Raw genomic sequence first — 12901 nt, 5'->3', positions numbered from 1 at the left:
TGACTGATAACACCTCTATATACAGGAGATATCACAGGATCTCCAATTCACTATAAGTGATGTCACAGCTCACCTCCTCATCCTGTACAATGACAGATAGCAACTCTAAATACGGTAGATAACAGGATCCACCATTCACAATAGATGTCAGAGCTCACCTTCTCCACCTGTACAATGGCTTATAAAACATCTATATATAGTAGAGAACATAAAATCCATCATCCACAATAGGTGACATCACAGCTCACCTCCTCCTCCTGTACAATAAAAGCTAACACCTCTATATACAATAGCACAGGATCCCCCATTCACAATAGGTGATGTCACAGCTCACCTCCTCCTTCTGTACAATGACTGAGAACACCTCTATATACAGTAGATAACATAGGATCCACGATTCACAATAAATGTCACAGCTCACCTTCTCCCCTCCTGTACAATGACTGATAACCTCTATATACAGTAGATAAGACAATCCACCATTCACAGTAGGTGATGTCACAGCTCACCTCCTCCCCCTTCCTGCACAATGACCTCTACACAGGTCAGAGAGCATATCCACAACACTCTGAAAGTGAGGTCTCTGAACATTGCCAGTATCTTGCTCTTGATGGTGCATGCGGGAACTCATGAAAGATGGACACCCCCCACCCCAATAATTATAGACAGAAAATAGAATAAAAAAAATCTATAATTAGAAATAAAAATAAACATATATTACGGAAACCAGCTGCCACATTCCCTGCGAGTCCGGCAGACACGGGGTGCCATGCTATCTTACCGATGACGGTCAATGTGCCGGTGACTTCCGCAGAACCAAAGCTGTTTGTGATTTCACAGATGTAGGTCCCGCTGTCTTCCAGACGTAGATCCGTCATACTCAGACCCGTATTCCGTTTACTCCAGCGACTGTCGGAGGGGACAGGGCGGCCATCTTTAATCCAACGAGAGGCCAGGTTTGGGTATCCTGAGGCAATGCATGGCAGCTCCACTTTATCCCCCACAAACACCTCGTGGGACTGGAAGCCGTCAAGGAGAATGGGGACGGACTCTGCGGGCTCTACGGGGCAAGAAAACGAGAGGAGAGTTGGATATTGCGAACCACGGTGCCACCATTTTTCACTAGGAGGCTCGGCGGACTCACCTGACACTATGAGGCGCGCTCCATTGCTCTGTCGCGTCTCTCCACTGTATCGATGTCTGGTGATGCACCGGTATGTAGACAGGGCGTCCTCCTTCTGGACATCCAGGATGTAAAGTGCACCTGATGGCGAGGTGACAAATCTCCCCTCTGAAAAAAATGAGAGTACCAACATGAATGGTCACATAGGATGGGACGTCGGAGTATCAGCAAACTGTGCGGCATATCAGATGAGGTATGTATATACATGTAAATATAAATCTAGCGGTCATCTCAGACACAGGGTATGCCATAGCTATCCGCTAGATGAGGATCCAACCCATCTCAAGAATGGGGTCCTGTCTCACGGTGATATGGCGCATGCACAGCTCTCTCCATTCCCTTTCACAGAAAATATGTAGCTCAATTTTTGGCTTATCCACAGGATGGGCCCCAACTGGTGGATGAGAGTCCCACCCATCTCAAGAATAGGGTCCTGTCGTGCACCAATGTGAATGGAGTGGTTGTGACACATGCGCAGCTCTCTCCACAGAAAATAGCTCAGTTTTTGGCTTATCCACAGGATGGCCCCAATTGGTGGATGAGCGAGGGTCCCACCCGGGTTCCACCCAGGAGGGAGGGTCCCAACCAGGAGGGTCCCACGCATCTCAAGAATAGGGTCCTGTCTCGCTTCAACGTGAATGGAGCAGTTGTGGCGCATGCGCAGCTCTCTCCACAGAAAATAGCTCAGTTTTTGGCTTATCCACAGGATGGGCCCCAACTGGTGGATGAGGGTCCCACCCATCTCAAGAATAGGGTTCTGTCTCACATCAATGTGAATGGAGCAGTGGTGGCGCATGCGCAGCTCTCTCCAGTCAGTCACACAGAAAATAGCTGAGGTTTTGGGTTATCCACAGGATGGGGGCCCAAACTGGTGGATGAGGGTTCCACCTATCTCTGGAACAGGGTCCTGTCTCGCGGTGATGTGAGTGGAGCGGTGGTGGCGCATGCGCGGCTCTCTCCACAGAAAATAGCTCAGTTTTTGGCTTATGCACAGGCAGGCCCAACTGGTGGATGAGGGTCCCACCTATCTTAAGAACAATGCCCAGTCTCTTGCTGCTTTGAAGAAGTGGCATCTCTCAATATTTTGTATCATTTGTAGAAGCCAAGAGAGCTGCGCATGCGCGGACAACTTCATTCACAGCATCTTGGGCCAAAGCCTCATTTTTGAGAAAGAACCACTCCTATAAAACATTTATGGCACATCAAGTACCATAAATATCAAGGATAAGAATACCCCTTTACGGTATGCATTCTACAGCTGCGTGCACATAGGGAAAAAATTCTTATCCACCCTCTAATTTTAACATGCAAATTTTGTTGCGAATTTTAGCATTTAAAAATAAAGGTAAAGGTCGTGTCTCATCACCATAAATAGTTAACGTGATTCTAAAAACAATTATTTATTCTTAGAAAAAAAATCATCTTTGTTCTCAAGAATGGAGGTATTTTAAATTGCATTGTTTTTATTCCGACTCTTCCCTTCCACTCTACAGTTCTTCAGCGCTGGCCGGTTGAGCGAGAAGTGCAGCACTTATGAAGCTCTTTGGATTCGGCCAGCTTCAGTGCCCCAGCAATCCTCCGACGCAGCACCGACAAGGTTACATCCGCTTGCAGCAACAGGGAGTGCACCCGATTGATTGACCGTTCCGAACTGTGAATCAGGGTGCGCACCGCTGTCCGGTGAAGCAGGAAGGCAGGACACAATGCAAAATTAATTCACAAATATTAGACTATTTTAACAAGGTGTATTTAAAATATTATCTACTGTTACATTGCAGATTTGCAGCGCAACTAATGCGCCGTGTGAGACTGTCCAAGCATTTCTTCCATTACAATGTGTCAGAAAGAAACAGGTTTCAGTTGATGCTCATTAATCAATGTATCAGTCATTTCCACCTACAGCCAATGTAAGCGCAGCAAGTGCCAAATCCGTCACCTCCGCGGCTTCCCGTCACACACAGCCACCCTGCACCGCTCCAGTGACAGCGCAGTCTGGATACCTCCTATGTACAGAACGCAGCGTTATGTAACGTGCGGAGCTCAATCTGCCAGACACTATATATAGAGCAGCGCCTGACTGCTGCGTACGGCGACATCAGGTGTGTGTATATATGTAAAATATATATATATACATATATATATACATACATACACATATATACACACACACACACATATACACACACACACACATATACACATACATATATATATATATATATATATATATATATATATATATATATATATACACATACATATATATATACACACACACACACACACACACACACATATATATATTATATATATACACACACACACACACACATATATATACATACAGACACACACACACACACACACACACACAGTATCTAGAATAGCTGATCCATATGTGACGCCCTGGACTAGCCAGGTAGTCACAGACAGGCCCTTGCACAAACACCCGTCCCCTAAAAAGGTAACAGCAGCCAACCTAAAAACCCTGAGTCACCCCTCTCAGGCTTTGACATTCACACCCTGGGGCGGAGCCAGGCGGTTGGCCACGCCCACTGAGGAGTTCGGATAGCCTGAGGCAGGAAAAGCAAGCAGATTAGTTTTTGGAGGTGAAAGAGAGAGGAGTAAACGTTTGACAGGGGTCTAGGTCGTAGCCTGGACACCCTTTGGCCAGGAGGCAGACGGTGGTCGCCACCTGCAGGAGCCAGGAAGACAGCTGGGGGAACCGTAAGGGACCGGGACAGGGTAGTGGCCCACCGGTACCGAACCGGGGAACCAACTGGAAACCGGAGCACCAGGAGGGGTACTCAGACACAGAACGAGGCCCGGAAGCCACTGGACCGAGTTAAATTCACTGATTGGGGTCTGGACCTTAGGTTCTTTCCCACCCAAGTCCCGACTGAAGGCAACAGCCCAACGAGGGGGATAGAAAGCCACCGCACAGGCAGAGAGATCCCACGGGCCAGCGTCTGCGGGCAAACAGGCTCTCCCGACACACAAAGCCAGAGAGCGGACGCCCGTTGCTGAAGCGCAGGCAGTCAAAATCTACAAACGAGGTGCAGGAGAAAGGCGGGGACCACCAAACCGGGTGGGGAGACCAGACGCAGCCGGCTGCGGGCACCGACCGCCATCTTTTTGGTTTACCAGAGACTCCGGTGTATCTGTCATAGTGAGTACAACAGTGCCCTCGGGCCGCGCACCGCCCCGCATCATACCAACATGCCCGCACCCCCACATCCTAACCCCAGCAACCGGGCCCTGGGACCACCAACCCCCTACCCACGGAGGGGTCAACACCTGGCTGCGCAACACAGTCCCCGGGAGCTTAGTCAACGGCAGAGGTGGTGTCCACACTCACCACGACCCATGGGTGGAGTCACGAACTTAAACCCAAAACCGTGGCTCCGGCCGTGAACCTCCCCACCGAAACCCCTCACGTAGCACCAGCCTCCATTCAGAGCGACGTGACCCCCGGGTCCGGAGGCGCTCGAGCCACCCACCGACAAGTCCGGATCTGAGCGGCTCGGCTGCGGCCGAGCCCCAGGGCGGTACATATGCATTGGAATCACACTGGATATATGCGCGGTTATTACATTTCCTAAATGCTTCCAATTTTTTTTAATAATTCATATCACCATTTATAGCACAGTATATATGCGCAACATACTCTGCCCACCTGCCACATACGAGATTGACCACGACTAATTACTATATGAGAGTGACTCAGCAATTTGGTGACGGTCACCCCCCACATCCATTTGCGCCAATTAGATGGGTCCGCCGTTCAGATGAATAGCCACCATGCAAGTCTACGGGCCCCATTCATTATTCCATTTGCGCCTTTTTTTGTTTAGTCTTTGGTGTTTTTTCATTTGATCTTTCTTCTTTTAATTTGCACCTTTTTTTTAAAAAAAAAAGTCTTAAAAAATAAAGCACCGACACTCCAAAGAGTCTGCATATTTGGAGTGCCAATGCTTTATGTATTCTCATTTGAGGGGCTGCCATCCCTGGACACGAGCACCCACTAAATATGATTGGGAGTGCGGCCTGGAATGCTTTCAGGTTTATTATATATATATATATATATATATATATATTATATATACACACACACATAGATAGATAGATATATATATCTATCTCATACATATATGTTTGTCAGTGTGGTCAGTGTTTAGGGTTTCTACGCGTTTTTGGCCGAAAATGTCCACAGATGTTGCATTGCTAGACTTGAATGATTTGCTAAGAGTGGGTGATCATCACTACGCCAGCATTTTAAAGGGGATGTCCAATGAGACAGCTGCATAAAGGGGATGTCCAATTAGACAGCTGCTATAAAGGGGATGTCCAACGACACAGCTGCTATAAAAGGGTATGTCCAACGAGACAGCTGCTATAAAGGGTGTGTCCAACGAGACAGCTGCTATAAAGGGGATGTCCAACGAGACAGCTGCTATAAAGGGGATGTCCAACGAGACAGCTGCTATAAAGGGTATGTCCAACGAGACCGCTGCTATAAAGGGGATGTCCAACGAGACAGCTGCTATAAAGGGTGTGTCCAACGAGACAGCTGCTATAAAGGGGATGTCCAACGAGACAGCTGCTATAAAGGGTATGTCCAACGAGACAGCTGCTATAAAGGGTATGTCCAACGAGACAGCTGCTATAAAGGGTATGTCCAACGAGACAGCTGCTATAAAGGGTGTGTCCAACGAGACAGCTGCTATAAAGGGTGTGTCCAACGAGACAGCTGCTATAAAGGGTGTGTCCAACGAGACAGCTGCTATAAAGGGGATGTCCAACGAGACAGCTGCTATAAAGGGTGTGTCCAACGAGACCGCTGCTATAAAGGGTGTGTCCAACGAGACAGCTGCTATAAAGGGTGTGTCCAACGAGACCGCTGCTATAAAGGGTATGTCCAACGAGACAGCTGCTATAAAGGGTGTGTCCAACGAGACCGCTGCTATAAAGGGGATGTCCAACGAGACAGCTGCTATAAAAGGGTATGTCCAACGAGACAGCTGCTATAAAAGGGTATGTCCAACGAGACAGCTGCTATAAAGGGGATGTCCAACGAGACAGCTGCTATAAAAGGGTATGTCCAACGAGACAGCTGCTATAAAAGGGTATGTCCAACGAGACCGCTGCTATAAAGGGGATGTCCAACGAGACCGCTGCTATAAAGGGGATGTCCAACGAGACCGCTGCTATAAAGGGTGTGTCCAACGAGACCGCTGCTATAAAGGGTATGTCCAACAAGACAGCTGCTATAAAAGGGTATGTCCAACGAGACAGCTGCTATAAAGGGTATGTCCAACGAGACAGCTGCTATAAAGGGGATGTCCAACGAGACAGCTGCTATAAAGGGTGTGTCCAACGAGACAGCTGCTATAAAGGGTGTGTCCAACGAGACAGCTGCTATAAAGGGGATGTCCAACGAGACAGCTGCTATAAAGGGGATGTCCAACGAGACAGCTGCTATAAAGGGGATGTCCAACGAGACCGCTGCTATAAAGGGTGTGTCCAATGAGACCGCTGCTATAAAGGGGATGTCCAACGAGACAGCTGCTATAAAGGGGATGTCCAACGAGACAGCTGCTATAAAGGGGATGTCCAACGAGACAGCTGCTATAAAGGGTGTGTCCAACGAGACAGCTGCTATAAAGGGGATGTCCAACGAGACAGCTGCTATAAAGGGGATGTCCAACGAGACAGCTGCTATAAAGGGGATGTCCAACGAGACAGCTGCTATAAAGGGTATGTCCAATGAGACAGCTGCTATAAAGGGTATGTCCAACGAGACAGCTGCTATAAAAGGGTATGTCCAACGAGACAGCTGCTATAAAGGGGATGTCCAACGAGACAGCTGCTATAAAGGGTATGTCCAATGAGACAGCTGCTATAAAGGGGATGTCCAACGAGACAGCTGCTATAAAGGGTATGTCCAATGAGACAGCTGCTATAAAGGGTATGTCCAACGAGACAGCTGCTATAAAAGGGTATGTCCAACGAGACAGCTGCTATAAAGGGGATGTCCAACGAGACAGCTGCTATAAAGGGTATGTCCAATGAGACAGCTGCTATAAAGGGTGTGTCCAACGAGACAGCTGCTATCCAAAATGTCATCATAATGCACAATTCCATCAGCTTTGGAGGTAGAAATGGGCCCCCGAACCTCTAGGGCCCCAGGTTGCACCATAATATGTCCGCCCCCGAGTTTGGTTTCATCAACAGTATTTGCAATCAAAAACTAGAGATAGATCCAAAATATACAAGAGGTGCACAACCTTCTACTGCACTTTTCGCTCTGTAAACTCCCTTCTTGTTTTTGGCTTACAGAAGCAAAATAATGAAGTGTGAAAGTGACCTCCAGAGCTGCATTCACAATTCTGATGCTTGTCTTTTGTAACAGTCAGGAAGTGTGTCGTCAGACAAAGCTCGGACATTTTAGCCGAGGTCCTATAAGAGTTTATTCCTTGCACTGAATGATGCCTGGTATTAAGATTACAATTCTATAATCTGGAAAGACTAGCTCTAAAGCTTGCAGAATTATGAATGCAGCTCCGGGGTATAATACAGTAAAAAAGAAGAAATACAATACTATTTAGGCAGAAATCATTATAATGGAAGGAAATACAATTTATATTCCAATATTATTTATGTTTTGGTCCAAAATATACACGCGCGCATTTACTTCTGTGACGGTGGGCGGATGAAGAACTGTCAAAACCTCTACTTATCTGATAATAGAAACTGACCAAGAAAAATCCAACCCGTCCGCTCCATTATTCTGCCGAAGCAAAAGTGCGCCTGACAACCATAACTAGATGTGCGATTGTCAGGGATTTGTATGGAGAGATTCATTTTTTCATGCCTTGCAGAAGTGAAAGGGTTAAAATTGGAGGCGAATTCTGTAACAACCCAAATGGAGGAGAAGGGGGTCTCCGGGAGTCTGACAGCCCAGTCATTCCGGCAGCAGAGTGGGAATGGGACTAGTCAGGGAATGGCGGAGAGTAAGGTCCAGCCCAGACGCCCGCGTGAGTGGCGCATTATACGTGTAAATGACGGGTTGCCGTGAATTATGCACTTTACAGCTTCAGACTCGCCATATAATGATAATCATTTTTTCGTTTTACGCTTGTCACAGGCTGAAAACTTGTGGAGAGAAAGAGATTAATGAGGAGATCTGATGGAGGGTCAACAACGGCTCACGCTGTCATCCCAATGTTTGTAGTGAGAAGATATTCGGGAAGTGCAAAATAATGAGACTGTGCATTGTCTGTCTACCTCAATCTCCATAGCGCTCCATCCATCACTCCACCCACATCCATGTATATCTGTCTATCAGCTATCAATCTCTTTATCCATCCATCCCCCTATTCATCCATCCATCCATCCCCCCATTCATCCATCCATCCATCCATCCATCCATCCCCCTATTCATGCATCCATCCATCCATCCCCCTATTCATGCATCCATCCATCCATCCCCCTATTCATTCATCCATCCATCCATCCCCCTATTCATTCATCCATCCATCCCCCTATTCATTCATCCATCCATCCATCCATCCATCCATCCCCCTATTCATCCATCCATCCATCCCCCTATTCATTCATCCATCCATCCATCCATCCATCCATCCATCCCCCTATTCATGCATCCATCCATCCATCCCCCTATTCATGCATCCATCCATCCATCCCCCTATTCATTCATCCATCCATCCATCCCCCTATTCATTCATCCATCCATCCATCCATCCATCCATCCATCCATCCATATATCCCCCTATTCATTCATCCATCCATCCCCCCATTCATCCATCCATCCATCCCCCTATTCATTCATCCATCCATCCATCCATCCATCCCCCTATTCATGCATCCATCCATCCATCCCCCTATTCATGCATCCATCCATCCATCCCCCTATTCATTCATCCATCCATCCATCCCCCTATTCATTCATCCATCCATCCATCCATCCCCCTATTCATCCATATATCCCCCTATTCATTCATCCATCCCCCTCCATTCATCCATCCCCCTATTCATCCATCCATCCATCCCTCATCCATCCCCCTATTCATCCATCCATCCATCCCCCTATTCATCCATCCATCCATCTCTCTATTCATCCATCCATCCCCCCATTCATCCATCCATCCATCCCCCTATTCATCCATCCATCCCTCATCCATCCCCCTATTCATCCATCCATCTCTCTATTCATCCATCCATCCATCCCCCCATTCATCCATCCATCCATCCATCCCCCTATTCATTCATCCATCCATCCATCCATCCCCTATTCATGCATCCATCCATCCATCCCCCTATTCATCCATCTATCCCCCTATTCATCCATCCATCCATCCATCTCCCTATTCATGCATCCATCCATCTCCCATCCATCTCCCTATTCATCCATCCATCCCCCTATTCATGCATCCATCCATCTCCCATCTATCCCCCTATTCATGCATCCATCCATCCCCCTATTCATCCATCCATCCCCCTATTCATCCATCCATCCATCTCCCATCCATCCCCCTATTCATCCATCCATCCATCTCCCATCCATCCATCCATCCATTTTGATGAAGCGGGGCCACCACAAATCTATACAGCAAAAAGAATGGAGCAACACGTGGAAATATATGTCACACGGTGTCTGGCTCAAAACTCACCTAGTGTCAGGACACCTGACGCTGTTCACACAGCAGAGTCAAACACTCCCCCCGTTGCACAGACAGGCTCAGGCGTCGACCAGCTGTGCTCTTGTTAGTATTCGGGCTTGCAGGAGTTAATTTCTGCTAGTCTGTGGATTATTGTTTGAGTCACATGTTGCACATATTACAGTCGCTTACGCTCTTTTTATGATGGTGGAGCCTGGTCTCCCATGCCGATAATAGCTTGTGCTTTGATATCCTGTCGCTGGTGATCTTCTGTGTGCCGTTTGGCGTGTTGTGGAAATACTCTTGTTGTCTGATTATTTCCTCCCTAACTTAGTTTCCTCCTGATCACATATTGTCTATACCTCCGTGAGTGATCGCTGTGAGTTTGAGTTTTGGTTCTTCCCCTGTCTGTTTATTTGTGTGGGATTAACCACTCCTGTCCCGGCCTTTTCCTAGGTGGAGGGAGGGGGCCACTAGACCAAGATTGTTCAGGAGCTAGGGTAAGAAAGGCGGCCCAAACATCGTCACCTTTAGACATACCTCTGGGCTCCCCTAGCCTGAGGGTCAGTTTAAGTTCCCTTGATCCCGTCACACCCCATGACAATATAGATGAAAAAGGCGTCCCCTTGTCTCATAGTTCTCTAGATTTTGTAATAGATTCTTTTTTCTGCAAACAACACACAGCATTCAGAAGATCTCCACTGTGGACCTGAGAGATGGAGACTTTCTTCTTTGGCCAGACCTATTAACACCATTACATGCTTAACCAGAAATGGTGAGAAAGTCTTGTTAATAAAAAAAAAAAAACAACTCGGGCCAAAACTACAACATATTGGTGACATTGTTGTCGTAACTAAATCTGCCGTAATCAGCAAGTGACACTTGGACATTGACCGCGTTGATCCTGATCCGAGCAGTCACTTGCGTTCATTGCTCCTATGAGATGTCCACGCACGGACCGCATTGTATATATTGTATATTACAAACTACAATCCCTTTATGTATAAACTTCATATGCTCCATCCCGGAGGGACTATTCAATACCGTAATCAAACAGTTATATGTGGGAAAATTGCTTCTTTTACAGAAGGGAGATTACACCGAGAACGAGAGAGCAACTCATTAGGCTGCAAAGATTAGGCAGACAAGTCATAGCTCCAGCTTTGGTAAAGCCGCTTATCCTTTGGCCACCTAGAAATCAGCTGTAGCCGCTTCCCCACATGCCACTTAGTGCAAATTCTAACAATACACGACATCCAAAGCAAACAGCAAAGACCGGTGTCCTGTATGGTGAACCTCACACCTGACAAACCGCATCATTCTGCTGCCCTGGGGGGCACCACTGAGCGCTCGCCCCTCTCAGCCTATATACTAACAAGTGACATATCTATGTAGGAGTTATTACCAAGGAGGACTTCTTATAAACCCCTTGCCTGTCCCGGGCCTGCCCATCACCTGCCCCGGGCCTACCCCTGACCTGGCTGCCCCTCTATCTATGTAGGAGCTATTCCCAAGGTGGTCTTCATATAAGCCCCTCGCCTGTCCTGGGCCTGCCCCGGGACTGCCCCTCACCTGCCCCGGGCCTGCCCCTCACCTGTCCCGGGCCTGCCCCTCACCTGTCCCGGGCCTGCCCCTCACCTGTCCCGGGCCTGCCCCTCACCTGTCCCGGGCCTGCCCATCACCTGTCCCGGGCCTGCCCATCACCTGGCTGCCCCTCTATCTATGTAGGAGCTATTGCCAAGGTGGTCTTCATATAAGCCCCTCGCCTGTCCTGGGCCTGCCCCTCACCTGCCCCGGGACTGCCCCTCACCTGTCCCGGGCCTGCCCATCACCTGTCCCGGGCCTGCCCATCACCTGTCCCGGGCCTGCCCCTCACCTGTCCCGGGCCTGCCCCTCACCTGTCCCTCTATGTAGGAGCTATTCCCAAGGTGGTTTTCATATAAACCCCTCGCCTGTACCGGGCCTACCCATCACCTGTCTCAGGCCTACCCATCACCTGCCCCGGGCCTGCCCATCACCTGCCCCGGGCCTGCTCCTCTCTCTATGTAAGAGCTATTCCAAAGGTGGTCTTCATATAAACCCCTCACCTGTCCCTGGCCCGCCCCTCGCCCGTCCCAGACCTGCCTCTCTATGTAGGAGCTATTCCCAAGGAGGTCTTCATATAAACCCCTCGCCTGTCCCAGGCCTGCCCATCACCTGTCCAGGGCCTGCCCCTCGCTTGTCCCAGGCCTGCCCCTTACCTGTCCTGCTGTCACAGCCTTCCTTCCTTCATCCTGGTGCTCCAGACCTCGCTGCAGATCTTTTTTTTCACCCACCCTCTGATCTTCTTCTGGACTCTTCTGTAAGTTTTCCTGTACCTACCTGAGGCTTGATACAGGTAAGACGCGAATAGAAGAACAAAGGCCAGAAGAAGTTCCAAAGTGAAGACTGGAGGACCGGATGGGGAGCAGCGGCAGCAGAATGGATAGAAGCGCTTGGGACAGGGAAGTCCAAAGTTTGATTTTTTTGACCCCTTTCGATTCAAGATTAATCGCTTTGGTCCAAATTGAATTTTTTGGTTGAATTAATTTTTAAAAAATTCGCCCACACTCCTTTGTATATGTGGAAATGTTGCAAATTGTCTATGCGCCCGAGGTTCTACATTCCGCTGTTTCGAGGGAATTGTTCCAGGCTTTACTCTTGTACCCGCGATCGCTATTTCTTTTTGCATTCAGCATATTTCGGATACATTTCTATCAAATATATAAGTCTCCGTCCCTTCCCCGACCTCATCAAGAAGACGAGTTGACAGAAAATTATGCCTCTCTGCCAGACTCTTGATTTTAAGATCAAGTAATATTAGTGTCATAGTATTTCCAGCCGGCACATTAAAGCCAACGTTCGCACTTCTATCCGAGAGGTGTAAGTGATATTATTCTAGCAGCTAATCCATACCAAAACAAACACGGCGGATCGATCAGCAGCAGTTAAAATAAAGTGCGAGGTGAGGGCGGCGGAGGCGGGAGGAGGCCAACGTCTCATTACTTTGGATGAAGTG

General features: G+C 48.2%; 1 protein-coding gene across 2 annotated transcripts in view; it reads right to left on the bottom strand.

Annotated features, from left to right (window-relative positions):
* DSCAML1 (DS cell adhesion molecule like 1) overlaps positions 1–12901 on the bottom strand; it is a 301513-nt gene that overhangs the window by 80338 nt on the left and 208274 nt on the right. For both annotated transcript variants that reach the window (XM_075329067.1, XM_075329068.1), the window contains exons 4-5: positions 1145–1291; positions 782–1060 (exon numbers count right to left, since the gene is read on the bottom strand). In XM_075329067.1, the coding sequence (XP_075185182.1) occupies positions 782–1060; positions 1145–1291 (426 nt within the window). The remainder of the gene's footprint in view (positions 1–781; positions 1061–1144; positions 1292–12901) is intronic.

Source organism: Anomaloglossus baeobatrachus, chromosome 11, assembly GCF_048569485.1.
Source record: "Anomaloglossus baeobatrachus isolate aAnoBae1 chromosome 11, aAnoBae1.hap1, whole genome shotgun sequence".
NCBI classification, from domain to species: Eukaryota; Metazoa; Chordata; class Amphibia; order Anura; family Aromobatidae; genus Anomaloglossus; species Anomaloglossus baeobatrachus.
This window is presented reverse-complemented; position numbering and strand designations above follow the sequence as displayed.